Consider the following 21307-nt stretch of genomic DNA (forward strand, 5'->3'; position numbering starts at 1 on the left):
ATCATAGAGCAGTAGGGTTGCATGTAATAGATAAGGGCTTCTAGGCGCTCAAGACTGGTAACCAACCTGTGAGAGGACATAGAAAACATCCTGTCCATTATATGTGGATGACCACTGGGTTAAGGAATGGGATCCAACAGAAGCCTCCCGTTGAGGATTCCATTCATAGGTGGGAAAGTATCAAACCAAAAGGGCACTAGGCATGAGAGGAGATATTGGATATTGAACCGAGTTGGTTGGTGTCATAGGGGAAGTATTTGTACCATATGTAGTACGAGACCATATGACTTTGCATTGAGCCTAGGATTATCCTTGACATGCGTCAAATCTCATACTAAACGGTGATATGAGAGAGTGATGACCTATACCCTAACCATGGCTTGACAGGACTTTACCCAACAATAGCGAAGAACCCAATAGACATCTCTTGTCGAGGGAGAGTGACTGAGACCACCCAAAGGAGATTGGTGTATAAACTTAATGCGTGTCTACCATAGAGACTTCATGATAGAATTAGGAACATAATATCATAATCATACATATATCATATCATTATCATTAATCACATTATCAATATTCATGCTATATATGTGACGTGGAATCTTGTGAACGAATGCATGATATAATGTTGAGTTAACCTCACTGAGTTTTGTTGAACTCATTCCTTTTTATATGTCTATTCCTATTAGAATATACTGTAGGTTATGAGGACTCCTTCCAAGTGGAGGATTTGTCGTCGGCAGACTTCTCAAGGGAGCATCTGAAGAAGATATAGACTTGCATGGAGCTTCATGCCAGTGCCAACACTGTTCTTATGGGGTTGGATTCCATTAGAGGATTAGTTTAGTTTAATTTTTGCCGTGAAGAAAACTATCTCTTTTATTTTCAAAACTCTAATGTTATAACTTTTGATTTGAAGTAATGGATGATTTTAATTATTATTTCAGAATTGATAATTTATTATTTGAACTTGATTTATTCTTGTCTGTTTGATTATGTTATATCATATGTAGCGTGGAATTGTCATTGAACCTAGGTCTTGCAGTGTATCACCCCCACGGTATTCAGGTATGACCGGGTCTTGCTGGGTGGGTCGTGATAGTTGGTCTTGAATGGTTTATAACGAGGATCAAGAAAACAAAGCTTACTTCCTATCTCCGAGATTATCGTTTTCCTCTTGAGTTCAAAGCTTGGGTCCCCGAACCCTGTAATCATGCCTTTCTTATTGATCCTGGAGTGATTGCCATTTATGCAAATCCCTAGAAGTTGGATTTTGGGTTCCTCTGAGTTCTTGGGCTCAATCTCTTCTTGATTATTATCAAGTTTGTCCTTGCCAACTTACCCCAAATAGTTAGAGGCTTGGGCAATTGTTTTTGAGTGTTTGTTCAATGCATGGGATGTAGTCCCTCAGTCAACTTGTTCCATAACTACTACACTTTGAAAGTCTCTAGTGAGCATGCTATCCTGCACTTCACCAGGAGAACATCATTGGTGTTGAACTTGATAACCATTCCATTTTTGTTGAAAAATCTATCCCTCGTGACAACAAAGGTTGGAGGGGGAAATACTGCTTCTGTGCAATTTCTTTTCCTAACAATCATTCTCAGTGGAGTTCACACTCAATTGAATCTTTGGCTCCTTTCAATCAAAGACCTCATCTAGACGCTTATGATCAAGAGACATGGAGCATGTTTCCTTTTGGTGAGCAGATTGATTATAATGAGTTCAAAACAGATGTGGGATTAACCCATTATGGTATTCTTCTAAGGTATATCTTCTTCTCTATGTTCTATTTTTGCTTTCTATTATTCTTCATTATTCCTTTGAAACAAATTTTTAAATACTATTCAGGAGTTGGGACATAGAATGCGCCCAACATTGCTGACATCCAACAGGATGCTCACGTTAAGAAAGAGGCTGAAATTGCACTTGAGAAGACAAAGAAAAGGAAGAAACCCTCAAGCAATGTTGGTCAAACTTTACATAAGAAAAGACTTACTGAGGAAGATAGAAGTTCTGATAAGGACAGCGATGGTTCTGAGGAGGAAAATGATGATAACAGGGGGAAGAAGAAAATGAAAAAAGAAAAAGAAACCTAATGGAAAGAAAACCAAGAATGGTGCTGATGATGAGTAGAATGGTACGAGTAGAAAAAGGAGGAGTAGGGAGGTTGAAAATGATGATGATGACATTGAAACCACTGGTGTCAGAGTTGACAAGAGTGTTGCTAAAAAGTCCTCCAATAGAAACTGGAACTCAAGGAGGCGACTCCGTTCCATGGGTCCATTTTCTGGTAAGGAATTAACCACCTGAAAGAGGAGTAAGAAAGTGCAAAGCAAATCCAATGCTTTGAAGGAGAATCTTGGGGGTGAAAAGATTATAGAGGGGGAAGCAACTCCTGACCAGCCCTGTGGACATATTGTTGCATCTTTGCCTTCCCTAGTTCATCCTCCCGCCAGTAAGGAAATTGTCCCTGCCATTCGGTTTTTGGAATTTTTGAGTCCACCAATATTTCTAATTTACCAATTTTTGATGAAGTCACTAGAGAACCTCATGCCTCCCCAAAAAGAGTCCCTGATCCAGACATAAGAACTGAAGGTCCTTAATTGGCCTAGTTGATCAGATCAGGGAAGTCACTGAAGAAATTGCTACTTGTGTTGCAAAAGAAATTATTGAACAGATTGCTGATCATATTTTTTAGGAAGAGGATAATCCAATAGAAGATAATGATCCCATAGCTCCTAAAGTTCTGCATGTTGTTCAAGCTACGGTTGGAAATTAGGAGAATGTAGAGAATGTAGTGGCTGAAGTGGCTAATCACCAGCTAGCCTCTAATGATGTCGCTCTGGTCCCTTATAATCAAGAGGTTGCTGGTGATGCTCCTACAGGTGTAGCTGATTCTGGGAATTATTTCCATCTGGCATGGAATTTAAAGGAAAATCATATTGTTACTTGGAATTGGGAAGTAGCCCATGAATGGGGCACCAAGAGAAGAATTCATCGAAACAAGAGACAATTAGCTTCAATGTCTGTTTTATCTTTATTCTCATGCATAGGGGTAAGATTTTATTTTTCCCTCTTTTTTTTTTTTCTTCTTCCTACTAATCCCTTTATCAGCTTTATGAACCTGTTCATTCTGTTCTACAAATGCTTTGGTGCTACTTCAATGCCTTTGTTGAAGTATTGGAAAGGGAGAAAACCCTTTCTCTTGAAAATCAGGAACTTGTCAAGCAAAATCATGAATTGGTCAATGAGGTACAAAATCTCAGAGTTAGTTTGGATACCTTGCTAAAAAGAGGTTGCAAAAGCCAAGGAGGAGCTAACTTTTGAGATTGATGGTTTACAAGAAGAATTTAATTTATGCTCTGACCATTGTAATGAATTACAAGATGAAAGCGTCGGTTTAAAGTCTTCTCTTTGGCAACAAGGGGAAGAAATTAATCAATTGGAAGCAATGAAAATTGAGGCTTTGGAAAGAGCTAAATGTGCTACTCGTGACAGAGAGGAAGTTTGTCAAAAACTTGTCCAAGCTATGACATGTCCGAAAGTTTCGAAGCTGAATGTAATGAGTGCAGATAAGACTTCGTGAAATTAAAACTGAAAACTTCAATTTGGATAGAGGTAACCAAAAAATGCAAGAAGTTTTGAATTCCTTCACCTAGCAGAAGACTGAACTTGAGATTGAACAAGACAACTTTTTCAGATCTCTGGAATCTGTCGTTCATGAAAAAACTACCCTCGAAGAGGAGAAGAGTAAATTTGAAGAAGAGAAGAAGAAACTATATAATGACTATGACACCTCTGTTAGAGCCATTAGTGAAGTCATTGGGCAAGCAAAAGAGAACCCTGCTTTCATGGTTCTCTACTGCAACATGTTTAAAACTTCATGTGATGAAGTATGGGGTGAGGTGCTCAAAGTCCAACCTAACTTCAGTTTCAGGGGTGAGAATGAAGCCTGAGTGAAAGTTGCTCCTCGATTCCTTCCTACAAGAGCTTTCTTTAGCCTTCGTGGGATTCGACACCCAGAAGATGATAGTTTTTCAGTAGAGACTGAGAGTGAAAGTGGTTCATTAGAAGAAGGAATTGAAAAGGAGGAAACTGAGGAGGAAGAAATCGAAGAATAGGGAGACAAAAGCAAGAAAAAAAGTTGATAGTAAGGCTAGCAATGATAAGCTTGAAGATGAAAGTTCTGATGACAAGGATTCTAGCTCCGAAAGTGATGGATATGAGGATGAGAATGTTGTTGAAGATGAAGAGATGATGCTCAATCTTAAGGGTTCTTTTTTTAGTGTATTGATCTTTTTTTTAGTGTACTGATCTTTTTGATTCTGATCACTTATTGCTCCTTCATTACTAATTATATTGAGATGAGAATACAACTCATCATTGCTAATCATATGTATTGTACCCCCTAAAGAGGTTGTATGACCATCTTGCAAAATATATTATTTGTTTGCACTTCGTTTTACTTCCTGATGAGTTGATGAGCTGATCATCACTTATTTTAGTAGAAGCCCTTGTGAAATAGTTGACCAGAAGACCATGATAAAAATGGCTGCTCAGAAGCCTTTGTAGAAATGGATGGTTAGAAGCCTTGGAGACTTATGAAAAGTCTCGGTGGCTTATAAAAAACCTAACTCATGAAAATTCTAGAATTGCCAAGAGATTAAGGGCATGTTTGGTTACATGAATCCAGAGATTTCAAATCTCAAATCTCTGGATTCATGAATCTGAGAATTATACCCGTTTGATTGGAAAAATCTCTAGATTCATGAAATCCAGAGATTCACCTTTTTACACTAAAAACGTGAATATGTAGATTTATGGTTAAGTGGTGAAATCCAAAGATTTCAAAAAAGCTATACATTTGCACATTCACAAAAATCACGTCGATCAAATAATTTTTTAGGATGAATCCACAGATTTCATTATACAACCAAACATTTAATTTTATAAATTATGACTCCATAGATTTGAAATCTATAGATTTGAAATCACTAGATATTTGAAATCTCCAGACTCATGTAACCAAACATGCCCATGACTTTTAAAATGTCTTGGGTGCATATAACTTTTATGAAAATGGTTGTATGAGATCCTCTATGGCTAAAGATAAGCCTTTTAAAAAAAAAGGCTGACTAAGAGCCTTTATGGCTGAAGATAAGCCTTTAGAAAAAATTGTTGACTAAGAGCCTTATTGAGAAAATGGAGCTTTATTGAGAAAAAGGTTGAAGAAGCGCTTTATTTTAGATTCAGGTATGAATGATCAAAGAAATTTATTTATCATCGGAATCAACTTTTGCGACCAAATACAAATTCATTATTAATTCCTAAATGACACATTCGAATACTATTGATAGTATTTCTTTAAATAAATGACATTCCAAGATCGTCTCAGTCAATTTCCTTGTAGATCTAAGATCCTTAAGCTAATAGGTATTCGAGCTGACAATTTGGCTAAGCATATGGTCCTTTCCAATTTACTGACAGCTTCAAGAGTGAAGATTTTGTAGGGCATCTCAAATGTGACTCCAAATTTTATCTTCTAGGTGAGATTTGTGAAGGACTCTACAAGGGTAGACAAGTTGACTTGGCCACAAAGCTCTTGAAAGAGGTATAACTACTTATACTAGAAAGGTTTAAATGCTAGTACTTTTAGATTACCAATATCTAATTTTTGCAAGAGTGTTGCGAGGGATGTTGGATAGATTCATGGCTCCTGATTTACGTCTTCTCGGTGAGATTTATGAAGGATTCTACTAGTGTGGACTAGTTGAATCGGCTGCAAAGCTATTGAAGAAGGTAGAGGCAAAAGACCTTATGCCATAAAGTTTTAATAGAGCTATATATATATATATATATATATATATATATATATATATATACATTGATGAATCATAAATTGAGAGCACAAAGGTAAGTCATTAAGATTGTTTATGCTTTTTGCAGATTAATGAAACTTTACAGTAATTTAATAATGGGTAATTTTCATTTGGACCCTGAGGTTTGGTTATATCATTTTTAGTCAAAAAAAAACTAAGACTTTACATCTGTTTCCTCTGTGCAATCAAAAAAGTCAATGTAAAGACAAATTATCGTTTCTATAACCAATTTGCCCTTATTTATTTATTTTTTTTAGTAATTTTCATTTAGACCTAGTGAGGTTTGGTTTATGTCAATTTTTAGTAAAAAAAAACGAGACTTTGCATTTGCCTCCCTTGCTATATAAAATGTCAATTTAAGGACAACTTGTCACTTTTATGATCAACTTGCCCTTTTTTTTTTTTTAATTTAATTTTTTTTACATATACACCCCCACCTGCCATGAAATCGTGACTCTCCTTTTAGTCCAAAAATTATTGAAATGTCTTAAAATTCAAATAAATTTTAAAATAAGACAAAAATGCCCTTATATGTTAAAATGACTCAACTACCCCTTAGATTAAATACCTATTGGTTTCATTTTTTTCTCAATTGGGTTGTTCTTGATTTCTCAGTAGTCGAATCGATTGAGGTTTTTCCAAGGGAAGAAAATGTTTCGGGTGAGCAACAATCTTTTAGGGATCTTGAACTTTGTAACATTCCTGCTCTCTATTCCGATATTGGGAGCAAGGATATGGCTGAGTTCAAAGGCTGATACCGTTTGCGAGAAGTTTCTGGAAAAACATAGTTTTGGGGTTTTTTCTAATGTTGATTTCTCTTGCAGGACTTGTTGGTGCTCGTTGCCATGTTTCGTTGCTTCTCTGGCTTTATCTTCTTGTTATGTTTGTCCTCATTGTTCTTTTGTTTTGTTTCACTATCTTCGCTTTTGTTGTGAGTAACAAGTAACAAGGGTGTTGTTTCTAATAGAGGGTATAAGGGGTATAAGTTGGGGGATTATTCTAATTGGTTGTAGACGAGGGTTACTAATTCCAAGAACTCGAAGAATATCAGCAGTTGGAAGGTTTTTTTTTTTTGTACAAAGGCGCTTTTTATATATAAGGATAGGATATTACATATGCCGCCGGTAGGAATTGAACCCATGACCTCTCCACTGAGAAGTAGGTTCCTAACCATCCTACTACTCCTCCGCAAGAGTTGGAAGGTTTGCAAAAGTGTTGCCGCCACGGGTTAGTCCTAGCCGTTGGATTTTTTTTTAATCATGAAAGACCGGACCGTTGGCGGCAGCCAACCGCGGCTGCCGCAAATAAAATCCCTAAACCTGTGATTTCATTCTGGATTTTTATTTGCGGCAGCGGCAGCTGGCTGCCGCTAATGGTTGAGATTTCACCATGAATGTAAATACAATTTTATTTTTTTACCTTCAAAGGTTTTATAGTTTAAAAATTTACAAAGTTAAACTCCTGAGCACCTCTCGCGGGTCTGTGATGACGACTCTAGCAAGATCTGCCCTTTATTTCAGAGAAAGTAATCTCGAATTGAAGATGGTGAAATTCTTGTTAGCATGGGTTGTAATTTTGGAGTCCTTGGCTTTAGTGGTTCATGAGAAATCTTACCTTAAAAAAGGTTTGGATAATGAAGCATTTCTCCCAAATTCAGAAGCGACACCACCACCACGGGTGCTCCAAGAGATGCTTCTGTTAATGCCAACGGCATCCTGGGGTGCCCAGATATTGCTTTGTGAGTTATTAGAAGGTGGTAAAGATGTTTTGCTAAATCCCCACTGAAAATAGTTTTGGTTTTGTAGCAGATTAGAACCCAACGGAACCCTAAATCTTCTTTGAGTTGAGATTTCAGACAATCGCTCATATCCAAGAGGGTTTCCTTGCAGATGGATACTGAATGTATGAGATTCAAGAAAATGACTTTGTGGGCTTAATTAATGCTTAGAAATAACACTACAACTCAAACCTCAACTCTCCATGAAAGCAATTTAATATCTATAAATTTTATGGAATTACAGTTCCACCAAAATAAATGGAAGAAAGGGAAAACATTTAACTGCCAATCCATCTTCATACCAGGAGCAAAAATCATCCACACGCACGGACACAGCCAAATGTAGACTGAGCAATGATGAGCGTTCCGGTAGTTGCAGCTCTCATCAGAATCAAATTCGAATTTTCAGGGGAGATCTGGTTCGTTTCTACTTTCTCTCCAGGCGTCATTGCAGACCGAGAGAGGTGCTCAGGGGTTTAACTTTGTAAAATTTTAAAATATAAAACCTTAGAAGGTAAAAAAATTAAATTGTATACACATTCATACCCCCCATTTGTTCATTTCAGCCGTTGGATTTTTTTTTTTCTAAAGCCTGGTGAAATCTCAATTAGCGGTGGCTGCCGCAAATAAAAATCCTTTGATTCTCGTTCGATTTTATTTTGATCATGTTATAATTCACCCCGTTGGCCGCATGCTGCATTGCTGCAAATGAAAATACTCTCCTCTCCCGTATTTGTGTTCCGTTAGAGTAGAAAAGCGGGGAATTTCGTTAGATAAATTGGAAGCTCTTCAGACGCTCTGCAAGCCCTCGGTGGACTCTGAAGCTAACGTGCTCTCTCCTTCCTTCGCTGAGGTCTTTCTTCTCTTTGTAGGTCATCCTCTGCTACATCTATGAAACCCTATTCTGTCTGATTTCAGGTGTTGGAAGCCTAAAGAGAAGGAAAAACGTTGGTGCAGATCATCACTTCTCTGGGAGAATCCAAACCTCAGGTAACCCTGCTCTCTGATCTTTTCCACCCATATCTCACTCATCTTCTCCCTCACAATGTTAAACCTGTGAGCTTGCTGCTTTTGTCGTTACAGCACATCAACTTATTACTCCTTTTCATATTGCCTCATCCTACCCTAATCGACGTTTGCATCTTGCCCTCGCCACATAGTTTATCGCTCAATATCGGCATTTAAAATGTAATAGAAACCCCTTCCATTGCTGATCATTATCAGTGCTGAGTTTTTTGGACTTGCTACCTATCCCTACCGTAATCTTTGTCTAACTGTGATGATTTTTATCCCTGCACCTCGAATAGAAGCTCAATCCACTTTAAGTTATACCCCTCCCCATATTTTATCAGAATCTTAGGAATCAATGGTTAACCACGGGAATAGGAAACGAAAATTCTATTTAACTGTTTTTTTCAGCTCAAGAATTGCTAAATTGAGTTAGCGACTAGAAACTTAGAAACTGAGTTAGGAATCAATGGTTATTTCCTGCTTAATGGTTTTTCTTTTCCGATGAAATAATATACAATTATACAGGGAGTCTGTAACAAATTATTATAATTATATGTGGAAGCTGGTGAACTATTTTGATAAAAATCACAGCGCTACTGAAATTAAAACCTTGTACTAAGTACATGTAGAAATTGTCAAACTACTTCAGAATTTCTTATTTAAGAGAACTTCCAAAGTTTGAAGTTAATTGGCAATCTAGATTTTGAAGTTCGGAGGAATTCTCTTGGAAAGGGAATAAATACAAGTATCTTAATATGTTTCTATTTGAGTGATTGATACTGATTTTGATGGTCATTTGCCAATATGTATTGGTTAAGTGAATCATACTAAGTATGAGTTGGAAAGTGTGAGTCAGTTATTCTGATTATACCAAGCTCGTGCTTGTAATTGATTCTGTGCAGGAAATCTTTATTTCAAATGTGAAAGTCTGTTCTTGTTTTTGGTGTTTCATACTGATAATAAGTAAGAGAAGTGGTGAACCTTTAAAAATTAATAGGAACTAATTGAAATTGAAATGAATTTGACCCCCCCAAGAAAAAAAGAAAAAAGAAGAAGAGAGATTACTTCCGTTGTGGTCACAAAATTGGGTAGTGTTTTAATTTATGCTGGTTAGTTTTGCTGACTTATTTACAATAGGGAGGGATGCATAAAACAGGGCTGTTCAGTTAACTTTTGCTGGTTTCCTTCGTTTTTTAGTTGAATTTGCTTCAATTAAAATAACTTAAGAAGATGATGGCAAACCTTGTCTAACCTCTCTCACAGTGAGTTCAAGAGTGAACCTGATGTAGGACAGCCCTTGGAACTAGGATATTCTATTAAGGGAGAGAATCACTTGTTAGTTAGGGCACTAGGAGGGGTATGGGCCGTATGGGGATGGTGGAATTGCACGGTGCGCACAAACTAATAGCAAAGATAACTGAAACAGCATATTATTCAGTAATTAACAGTACAAATAACGTGCAAACATCCTAAAAACTTAAGGAGATAAATTTAGACTTCATGCATGATTGGTCCACGCAATTGGGCAAAGGGGATTTGGGGCATTACATTCAAAATAATAAGTATCACAGCAGTAGTCAAGGATCAATATTCTTTTCATTCTGAGACCTATCCCAAACCTAATCAACAACTAGTACAACATCAATTAGGATTAGCACAAAAAGAAAAAAAAAGAGAGAAGAAAAAGAGAGATGAGTTTAGCTTCTGCCGTTGTGGTCATAGAATTGAGGAGTAGTGTTTTAATTATGCTGATTAATTTCACTTGCTTTGTTAAAATAGGGAGGGATGCATAAAACAGGGTTGGTCAGTTAACTTTTGCTAGTTTCCTACCTTTTTAAGTTGAATTTGCTTCAACTAAAATAACTTAAGAAGATAGTGGCAAACCTTGTCTGACCTCTCTCATGGCGAGTTCAAGAGTGAACCTGATGTAGGACAGCCCTTGGAACTAGAATATTCTACAAGGGGACAGATCATCAATTAGTTAGGACACTTGGAGAAGTATGCGGATGGGAAATTACAAAGCTCACACATACTAATAGCAAAGATAACTACAGCAGGATATTATTCACAAAATATTATTAGCAGTACAAATAACGTGCAAACATCTTAAAAGCTTAAGGAGATAAAATTATACTTCATGCATGATTGGCCCACACATTAGGCAAGGGGATTTAGGGCATTACATTCAAAATAGTGAGTATTGCAGCAGTAGTTACAAGGATCAATATTCCATTCAGTTCTGGGATTAAAAATACACAATCAATTTTGAAGACCTATCCCAAACCTGATCAACGACTAGTAGGGCATCAACTAGTAAGCACAAGACTTGTGACTCAGACATTATCTCTTGATCTCCTAAAAGGCTGTAGTAGCACTTTTAGTCCATTTAAACTCCCCTTTTCTAATGCAATCGGGTGATGGGAGCCATGGTGGAACTAATCCTGTTAATAAATTGCCTGTAGAAAGTGGCTAAACCATGAAAACTCCTATCCTCATGAGTATTGGTTGGTTTTGGCCACTCTACTATTGCCCTAGTCATTTTAGGTTCAGCTGATACTTCACTGGGCGACACAAAAACCCCCAAGAACTGCACCTGGTTGGTCAAGAAGGTACACTTCTTTAAAATGTGTGTAAAGCTTATCTTTCACAAGTGTCTAGAGTACTTGACGTATGTGATCAAGGTGAACTTCTTTGGTCTTGCTATAGATGAAACATTATCAAGTAGACCTGAAGGAACTATTGTATAAAGGGCCTCAACACTTCTATTGCGATCCTCATGAAGGTACTTGGGGCATTTGGGAGCTTGAATGGCATGACTAGCCACTCCTAGAGGCCATTATTAGTTTTGAAGGCCATTTACTGTTCATCCCCTGGCCTTCTCTAGTGGTACACAATATTGAGGTCAACTTTAGAGAATATGGTGGCACAAGCCATTATGTCAAGCATATCATCAAGTCTAGGTATGGGAAACGGTGATTTTTTTTATGGCTTTGCTATCTACACATATGCTAAGTTCCATCTTTCTTTGGCATAAGTAAAGCAGATACCTGGCTTTGCTATCTACACATATGCTAACATCTTCTGAGTCTCTAGTCCATCTTCACCTTAAAAACGAGTCCCAGTTGTAAAAAAACTGAAAATCCTTCTGTCAGAGACTCAGAAGATGTTCTTAGTTCCAATAACACTTGATTTTGCATCTCCAAGGTTAATCTTTCTGCTAAAGAAAACCTTATGTTTCTCTAACTTCCATATCAGAACTATATCTCACCATTTAAATTGCAGAATTCAGCTACTTTGAATAGGAACTGAGATATTAAGTGCATATCTGTTGACTTTTGTTTAGATGAAAGCATATCTGTTGAAACTACTTGATTGAGGTTTTATAAGATACGACATTACTTGTGCTTGTTTGATGTACATTAATCAATTGTTACCATAGTTAAGAATGTTTATGTGACCAACCATCTTATGTTCCTGTCTATGGCTTAACATATTGCGGTTGACAATTCTTTTGCTTCTGGTTAGGATCATTTGATGTTCCAATTTTGGTCTGGATCTCATACATGGTTTCTTACACATTGCATAAGCACTAATGTTAATGATCATATTATTTGCCAGTTAAAATCATCTCCTAACGTAAAAGTTGATAATGAAATCAACTGAAATATATTTTAATGCAAACTTTGATTGGCTATTTTTAACGAGTTATATGTGACAATGTACTTATTTTAGGCAAACTAGGCGCTATAACCATTAGTGTTAATAAAATAGATAATGACATCCATGTAATTATTTTTCAGAAAGAAGTGATTTTGTAAAGTGTCTATCAAATAGTGTTTCTGTTCATGGCATATAACATTTTTACCCAATGCTATTTCTCCTCCATGAGACCATTCTTACGGCAAGGAATCAGAAAAGAACATGTTTGTGAAAAGAGCATTCTCCTAGAATGGAAGCATTATCAAATGGGACTCCATTGATCTGTTTCTTTTATTTGCGTTATTGTTGGTTGATTCACATTTATGTGTCCTCATTTGTTTGTACAGTGGAGATTATTCAATAGCTTAAGGAGCGTTAGTTAATTATATAAAGATGCCGAAGCATGGAAGCAGTAGCAGGAAAGAGAAGTCTTCGAGGAGAGTGGAAGAATCCAGTTCTGCTTCTGAGGAGGAGAGTAGCTATTCTTCACCCTGTCGGACCTCTTCTAGGAGAACGGATAGAAGTCACAGCCATAGCAGGCGCAGGAGCTCAAAACACATTAGAGATTCTGATTCTGAAAGCAGTATTGGCCGCAATCGGCACAAAAAGAGGCCTTCAAGGGAGATAACTGAGGAAGAAATTTCTGAGTATTTGGCCAAGAAGGCCCAGAAGAAAGTATGGGGTTTGTTGCTACTGTTTTTTGCTTCATTTTCCAGGTTTGGTTTTGACACTAACTCCACCTGGATGTGCAGGCACTCAGAGTTGCTAAAAAGCTAAAGACACCTACAGTTTCTGGTTATTCAAATGACTCAAATCCTTTTGGTGATTCCAACCTAAATGAGAAGTGAGTCTTTATGTTTTTGATGAAAAGGTTTATGTATCAGCCCCAAAAGCAAACCTTGTATCTGAAAAGCTTTACAGTGCAGCATCTGGTTGAATTGAGTCTTTTTGTTAATTTAAAGTACAAGAAGAAAATGATTTGTTAGTCGGGTAGTGATAGAGAATTGTCAGGGAAATATAATAATTAGATGATTCTGACCTTCTTTCTGCTGTTAAAACTAACTCCCTCTCTCTCTCTCACACACACACACACACAACACAGTCACAGGTAATTTCGATCAGATTTGGATTGAACAATGCTTGTATGTTGATGAATCACTGCTGCAAGTTTAACGTGATTCCAACGGTTAAATTGAGAGATATGATCTTGTCCATAAATAGAAACTTACATTTTCAGACCAGAGTAGCCATCAGATTGGCTCAAGCTTGGACCAAATGATGGCCTCTAGGTGATTAATTGGTACTGCAATTTTGATGGATTTCTGATGGGTAGAACTTTAGTCTTGAATGGTAGAATTTCAGTAATAAATTTCAGTTTATTAGAGGATTGAGGTGATGGATGGAACATATGGATCAAATGAAGGGGATTCTGATGTAGAATGGAAGACTAGTAAATCTGCAGGGTTTATGTGATGTAAGGGGAAGCAACATTGTTCAAAACATCATCTTGGGCCAAGCTCGCCATCCCAAAACAGCGATATGATTTGAAATCTCAGGGAGATCTCATGGAGTTGAGGGAATTATTTTCTCTCAACTTGAGGCTCCAACTCTAGGGTGTTAGGGATCAGTTGGGGCTGAAACTTGCTGTCCACCCTAGTTGAGGCCTTCTGAACACAATGGGTGCCCTCAAACTTATGAAAAATAGTGCGAGTATGAGTTCCACTTCAGACTCCAAGTTGGAAACCACTATTCTAAAGTGAAATCTTAAAATGGTTTATTGTACATATAGTCATTGTTTTCAGTTGTCTCGAGTGTACCAAAATGAATCCTGGTGATCTAACCCAGGATTATTGGGTCAATTTTAGGACCTTTTCTAAGAACCAGCAGGTCATTTTAAGGCTGGAATCTTGCCGTTTAGGTCTAGATCTTAATAAACAGCAACTAAGATAAAGGTATCTTAATTGAAACCTTAAGAAGGTCTGAATTGAATTTCAGAACTTGGAGCTCTGCTTGGGGATGTCTGGAAGTGAGTCCAGGCCTTGAGAAGGGTTCGGCCGGCCTGAATTTAAGTCCTGTTGTTGAAACACTATTGCTGCACCTCTGTCCAAAAGTTCCCGATTATAACTCAAGGTCTGGAGTTGATGTAGAAGCCTTAGGAAGGTCTGATCAGCTATGAATTGATAACCCCTGGCCTTGATTAGAGTCTGTCCTTGTTCTCTAATTTCAGATTGGATACTAAAAGGTGTAGGCGTTGTTTAAGGAGTCCTAGTTATGGTAGGACTCTCAAGTGCTTGGGTTATGGTAGGATTGGGTTGGGAAGGTGTAATAGGGTTAGGAGATGTGGGTCCTAAAAGGGCTTAGAGATCTAATGGTTGAATTAGGAGTTGTTGGAGGTTTAGCGTCTATGGTTTTAATGGTGGCTCAAGGAAGAAGATGAATTGCAGGTTCTATTGTAACCACAGATTTAAACCCCTAGACTGTGGCTGCCCAGGCAGATTCCAGCAATAGGTAGAGGGTTTTTAGGGGGTTTAACACTGCCTAGGCCTGCTGAAAGTACAGTTCCAGATCTGAATTCTTATTGGGGTTGAGGTTTAGATTTGAAAAGTCAAGTCCTAGGTCAATTGGGTTCAACTAGGGTTTGGGATGGTTCTAGGGTTGGTTCTCCTGCAGTCAGAACACTTGTGAAACACTATTTCTGCAGTTTAGAAACTTAGAGAACCAGGGTGAAGTTTTAAGTGTTTTGGAAATTTCTGGAATTTCTGAAAATTCTGCACCTTTCAATTGGAGAAGATGAAGTGCAGAAATTTCAAAACTCAGAAAAGAGGATTGGTTTTGGGAACAGAGGTTAGTACTTGGTTCTACAGGTTATTGTGACTCTAATAGGGGTTGAATTGGCTAGAACTAAGCAGGGAATGTGGAATTCTATTTGGGTTAGTATCTGAAATTGTGTGAAGGAGGAGGAGAAGGGAAGGGTCTTGGGTGCTATGGGAAGGGGTTGAAACTGCAGGGGATTGATGGGGAAGGGCCAGAGGGCATTGTGATGGGGGTTATGGGTGATTTCCAGGTTAGACTAGAGAGTGGAGGGGCTGTGATAGGTGCGTGAGGTCGGGGAGGGGTAGGGAGGCTTGTGGACAAGGGAGAAGGGCAGGGAATGGGTGGGGGATGTTGCTGTACTTACTGGGTTGCTGGAAGCTTGAAGAAAGATGCTGGAATGGCTGCTTGGATGCTTGAAACTCTCTTGAGTACTGCTGAACTGAAGAAGAGAAGAATAACTTGAAAGCTTTCGACACCTGCTAGGGCCTGCCCAAACAGGAGACCCTAAACTCAAACACTTAATTCATTAATCATCCAAAACTGAATAATACAAAGCAAGAAAAGGCTATTTATAGCCTGAATCAAAGGACCTTTGACTTAGGCCTGGGATATCCTGACTAATAGGACCCTATTACATCTCAAACTCTTATCTAAACTTAGAAGGGAATCCAAATTACTATGCGATCTCTACCTTGGATTGGGATCTTACACTTTATCTTTAATAGCACATGCTTATCTAAACTTAGAAGGGAATCCAAATTCCAAATTACTATGCGATCTCTACCTTGGATTGGGATCTTACACTTTATCTTTAATAGCACACTTTATCTTTAATTAGATAAGACTCATGGAACCAACTAACATCAAACTGAACTTCTTCAAAACAGCTTCAACTCAGAATAAAATACTCTAAGCAAATCCTAAACAGACTCAACTACCAAACTGGTCTCAACTAAAATTCTGGAATATTCTAATAATAAATCTAGAAATAAAATTATTGAAAATGAAGGCCAAAATGCCTAAAATACACCTCCCAAGGGGTTTGGCCAGCTTATGGGGGCTTCTTGGATCCATCCTAGGGGCCCTACTTAGGGTTTTGGACAGGGGGGGTCCCAGTGTTCACATCAGGTTCTGTTAGAGATCCTAATGGAGATGGTTGTCAGGAAATGTAAGAGTAGATGTTGGTTAGGAGAAGGGGTGTGACTGAAACTAAGGGTAATAGAAGGTGGCTTGGGTGAGGGGTGATATAGATCTAAGGTTGCAGTTTTGGGCTTGCCACTGGAGAGAAGAAGGGGTTGGGGAAGCTTGTGGATGGAGAGGAAGAAGGGTAAGGGATGGAGGCATGCTTACTTGTAGTTTGGTTAGCTGCTGCTTGAAGAATGCTTTTGTGGATGTGATGCTATGGCTGTCATAGGCTGGGTGATGAAGATGGAGTAAAGTTGAATAATTTCATTCTCCAGAACTTAAGAAACTCTTCAGCCCAGGCCACAAGGTTTCTTCCGCGCGACCCAAGACTCTGATTTTTCTTATAAACTCGGAACTGATTTAATTCATGATAAGAGGGGCTATTTAGGCTAACCTTCTGGGACTCAAGTTACTAATTCCTAATAAGACTCAACTAGGGGATCCTATTTAGATTAGGATTCCCTTTACAACTCAATCACTTAATAAGAACTAGAAAAGGACTCTTTAAATAAGAGTTCCAAAAAATACAAGTTGGAAATAAAATGCCTAATTACCATTGGGAATCCTACTTGAAACTTGGACTTTAACTTGGATTGATATTGACTTTCTAATAACTGAAGAAAAACAAACCCAACCAGAAAATAGAGATAGATCCGTGACCCTTAGACTAGGGGAATTCCAACCAGACCCCTCTTGAGCCCAAAAAGGATTGGGAAAATGACCAAAGTACCCCTGGATTATTTGGCCAGTTTTGGATTGGGTCTTTTTTTTTTTTGGGGGGGGGGGGAGTTGCTGCAGGAGAAGGAAGGGAAATATAGAGGCTGTGGGAGAGAAGAAGAAGGAAAAAGGGGTAGGGTCTGGGGTAGAGTTCTGTCTTTATGGGGACATGAAGAACTTAAAAATTTGCAGAAATTTTGAACACGACAGCAGCCGCAAGTTCCCCTTCTTAGGAAATCCACGATTCCAATCCTTGGGCCCTCGAATCTCAAATTTTATTATTCAATCTGTCCTTCACAAGCTAGAGAGGCTTTATTTGTAGCCTAACATGAATAAACTTACATTAGGACTCGCAATTAGAAGGTGATTCAAACTAGGACTTTTATTGGACTTGGCACTCAAAGGGCTCTTATGTGACTCATCCTAGGATAATCCAAATTACAAGACAAGGATAGATCTAGACTCCTTGTTGAAATCATGGAGGAAATTTCGGTGGAAACCTAAGTTTTGGCCTAGCAAAAAACCAAAAATTTCAGGTTTTGACCAAAATTTCAATGGAAATCTAGTACTTTTTTTTTTGAAAACTTGACTGTAGGTTCCGGGCCTTATATGACCTCCATTTCATTTGATTTCTTGCCTTCTACCTATGTGAAGCATAATAAACACAATGGAAGTATTTTACCCCAAAAAAACCACTCAAAAGTTATCATTCAAGTATACTAACAAATGATTGGTTCCGACAACTACAAACAGTACTGCGTACATGCATAGAATTATCATCATACATGGATTGTTTGATAGAATGGTTATATAAATAACAAGTCAACAAATACAATGTCCAACTAGATCAAGTGATGGTGTCTCACATGTATTAAGTTCAAGCCCATATATCATCATAGTTGTCATGGTGATGAGGCGATGCGAGGCGGTTTAGGCTAGTTGAGGCAATGAGTCGATGAGGCGCCCTCCAAGGCGCTTTTGAGGCGGTTGGGGCGTTTTAAGTGAAATTTTTAGTGTACATCTCATTCACTCCAATTCATTATAAATCTATCATATCTTATATGATAAAAAAAAGTAATATTATCCTACCTTAAGTCATCCAACATATTACAAACCACACATAGTAGGTCCTAAATAAAAAGTCGCGGGAAGAAAGGAAGAGAAGAAGTCATCTGTCGCGCGGCTTGCCAGAGTGTCGTCGCGGGAATGGAAGAGAAGCAGCGAGGAAGAGAGAAAGAGATTAGGGATTAGAGTGAGAGTGTGAGACTCGAGTCAAGAACTTATTCTCTTTCGATTTTGTTTGTTTTTTTTTTTAATTTTTTATTTTAACATTTGATCACATGTAGCGTCATTATAAATATGCATATAGGTTCAAACAATAGATACTTTACAATTGGAATATAATAAGTAATTCAATATATGCCTTCGATTTGGCATCTTTCATGTGATTTAAAAAAGGAAAAAAAGTAGATGCCTTGGGGTATAAGGCGTTAAAGGCTCTTGAGGCAATGCCTCATACCCCAAGGCGGTCGCCTTATTGCCTGAAAATGAGGCGACACCGATTTGAGGCGCTCCGAAGGTGCTCGGACGCCTAGGCGATGCCTTAACAACTATGTATATCATGTATTTTGAAATTAGTTTTTAAGATAAAAAAAATTAAAAAAGAGTTGCAATAATCAAAATATAAGTTTAACGACACACAATCATAGATCAATAGTCCTAGACTAAACCTAAGTCTATTTCAAAGCAATACAAGATCATACGAGGCTTGAAGAAAACAAAAATGAAAAAATTGAAGTTTGAAACTGTTGGGTATGGCTCATGCTTCACATTCTATTACCAATGAGTTTCCTTTCTAGTCTAGGCTTAGGCTCATGAATAACTGTTGTGGCTTAAAAGGTGTTTAAAGGCAAAAAAGGAGCAAAAGAGGCGTTTGAAGGCAAAATAATTGTGGAAAATTAGGTGAAAATGGGATAGAAATTAATAAAAACCAAGGAAAAACATGTTTTAGTGTCGAAACCTGTGAAATTTCTGTTGAAACTTTGAACTTTAGGGAAATTCTTGGAGTTCTGTTTTCAGATTTTGTGGATATCTCGGTCGAACTTTCAATGAAAATTCTTTCCATGGTTGAAATTGGGCTGCAACTAATGGAATCCCTCTCTAATTGGGACTCCCAAACTTAGGAGTCCTCAATAACATGAGCAAACTAAAACAAAATTCAAAAGCAAAAGTACATTTAGAATCCAACCAATACACTGGACCCAACTAAAGGAATCCTTCTCTAATTAGGACTCCTAACTAGACTAGGAACTTAACAAAGACTAACTCAATTAGAAAAATATAGACTTGGACTCTTAACAAAATTCTGATTTGGGCTAGGTCAAATTGGGTTGGATTAGGTATACCCGAACTGACCAAAATGCCCCTATCCTGGCTGAGATTCCTTGGGTTGCTAGTAGGGCCACAAGCCCACAAGGTAATTGTAAGTTGTAACCTCCCTGGGCCCTTCCTTGGGTGTTCCTGGATGTGTTTCACATCAATTCCTCTCTAAATTGTGTTTATACTATTCGTTTGCTCTGTGTGTGCGTGCGGGGGGGGGGGTATGTGAAGGGAATTGCAGATTGCTGCCGGAGCTAATATACCAGTGAATTTGGTCAAGATAGGAGCTTGTTGCTGGGGTTTGTCCATTTAACCCAGGGTTTGATTGAGGTTCTTATCAACGTGGTATCAGGGCATGCTGATCCCAGGGGATGGTTATAAGCTTAATGGAGCTAGAGTTGACGAACTTGAGAGTTGGCGGTGGAAGAGTTGTAGTGTCAGCAGTTTTGCCTTAATTCAAACTGGGCTCTCTAGCCCAACGTATGGAGGAGGAGCAGAAGAGTAATATGGAATTCATAAACAAATAGAGGGCTTTCCTGATGAGAGGGAAAGGAGTGGAGGTAGTCGAGTCACAGGTACCTGAGGTCATAGTGGAGGGAGCCGTAGGCTCTCCAGAAGTCTACAGGTGGACAATCTGCTGACCAAACACTGTGAGGAGCAAAGTAGAGGAATGGTAGAGGGGCAACATGACTTTCTTCCATGACCGCTGGAAATGCCAGTTTCCTCGGGAGAAGACCCCGTCAGGTGGGCAGCCAGAGTGGAGAGGCATTTCACCTCCATGGACTCAATGCAGAAGAAAGGTTGTAAGCAGTGGTCGTTTGCTTTGATGCACCGACCTTGGGATGGATTCAGTTTATGGAGTTTCAGACTCCCATCATGTCTTGATCGAGTTAAAGGAGGAGTTGAGGAGGAGATTTAGCTCACCGCAACTGAAGTTGCTGCAAGAAGCGTTAATCAACTTCATCAATGGGTTTGGTTGCAGAATATAGTGCTTATTTGAAATGCTAGCAGCCTTCACCGGAGAGGGGGACGAGACCTGGCTGAAGGGTGTATTCATGTTGAGTAATTGCGGAGATTAAGGCTGGAGGTCAGATATTCAACCGGGATCATTGGCCCAACTGATAGACTTGGCCCTGTCTGTTGAATAACAAAACCAGGCCATCAGTGGCCCTATAAAGTCCAAAAGCATTCAGCCCATGAATTCAGTACATCATGAGGTAGCCCAACTCTATTTAAATATTAATGCAGTCACTCTACAAAGTCTGCTCCAGCAACAGGGAGCTTAAGTTGGCTGGAACCAACTACACCAACCAGCCTATCGTCCTCTCCAACGTCTTCTCAAGCAGTGACAACTCCTACTGGAAGAAATTAATTTTTGTGGTGGTTAATTTAGGAAGAACAAAGTTGAAGAGGGACAAGGGCTTGTGTTTCTGCTATGATGCATCCTATGTCAAGGCCCAGCAGTGTCCCTACTACACGAGGAGGAAGAGAGGCGGTAGCTACATGGTACGGGAGGAGCATGGAGACGGTTAACCTAGATGGAGGATTGAGTTCACCTTGTGGGCAAGGTGAAAATTGGGGGGGGGGGTGGGAGTATTGTTGGGAAAGTATTGTTAAGACACTAATGTTGAGGATGTAGGGTAGAAGGGCTGTAGAGTATCTAATACAAATAGCCATGTGGGGGCAAAATCAGCTACCAAAAAATTAGACGAAGACAGGTGGCAGTGTCTTATTGGGGAACAACCACTCTCATGTTGGCCTGTGTGAAAAGGAATTAGTTAGGATTTGTTGGGACTATATTAGGGAAAGAGAGGGGGGGGGGGTATTGAAGAGTGTTCTTGGG

General features: G+C 38.7%; 1 protein-coding gene across 4 annotated transcripts in view; it reads left to right on the forward strand.

The window, feature by feature from the left end:
• The first annotated feature begins 7301 nt into the window (after positions 1-7301).
• LOC149023194 (splicing factor Cactin-like) overlaps positions 7302-21307 on the forward strand; it is a 45322-nt gene continuing 31316 nt past the window's right edge. For all 4 annotated transcript variants that reach the window (XR_016171498.1, XR_016171499.1, XM_089143752.1 and 1 more), the window contains exons 1-4: positions 7302-8488; positions 8578-8649; positions 12717-13044; positions 13122-13213. Coding sequence is in view for 2 of the 4 variants with exons in the window: in XM_089143752.1 (XP_088999878.1) it covers positions 12763-13044; positions 13122-13213 (374 nt within the window). In the remaining 2 variants the exon portion in view is untranslated. The remainder of the gene's footprint in view (positions 8489-8577; positions 8650-12716; positions 13045-13121; positions 13214-21307) is intronic.

Source organism: Hakea prostrata, chromosome 2, assembly GCF_041222555.1.
Source record: "Hakea prostrata isolate BN-2017 chromosome 2, UWA_Hpros_2, whole genome shotgun sequence".
In the NCBI taxonomy this organism is placed as follows: domain Eukaryota; kingdom Viridiplantae; phylum Streptophyta; class Magnoliopsida; order Proteales; family Proteaceae; genus Hakea; species Hakea prostrata.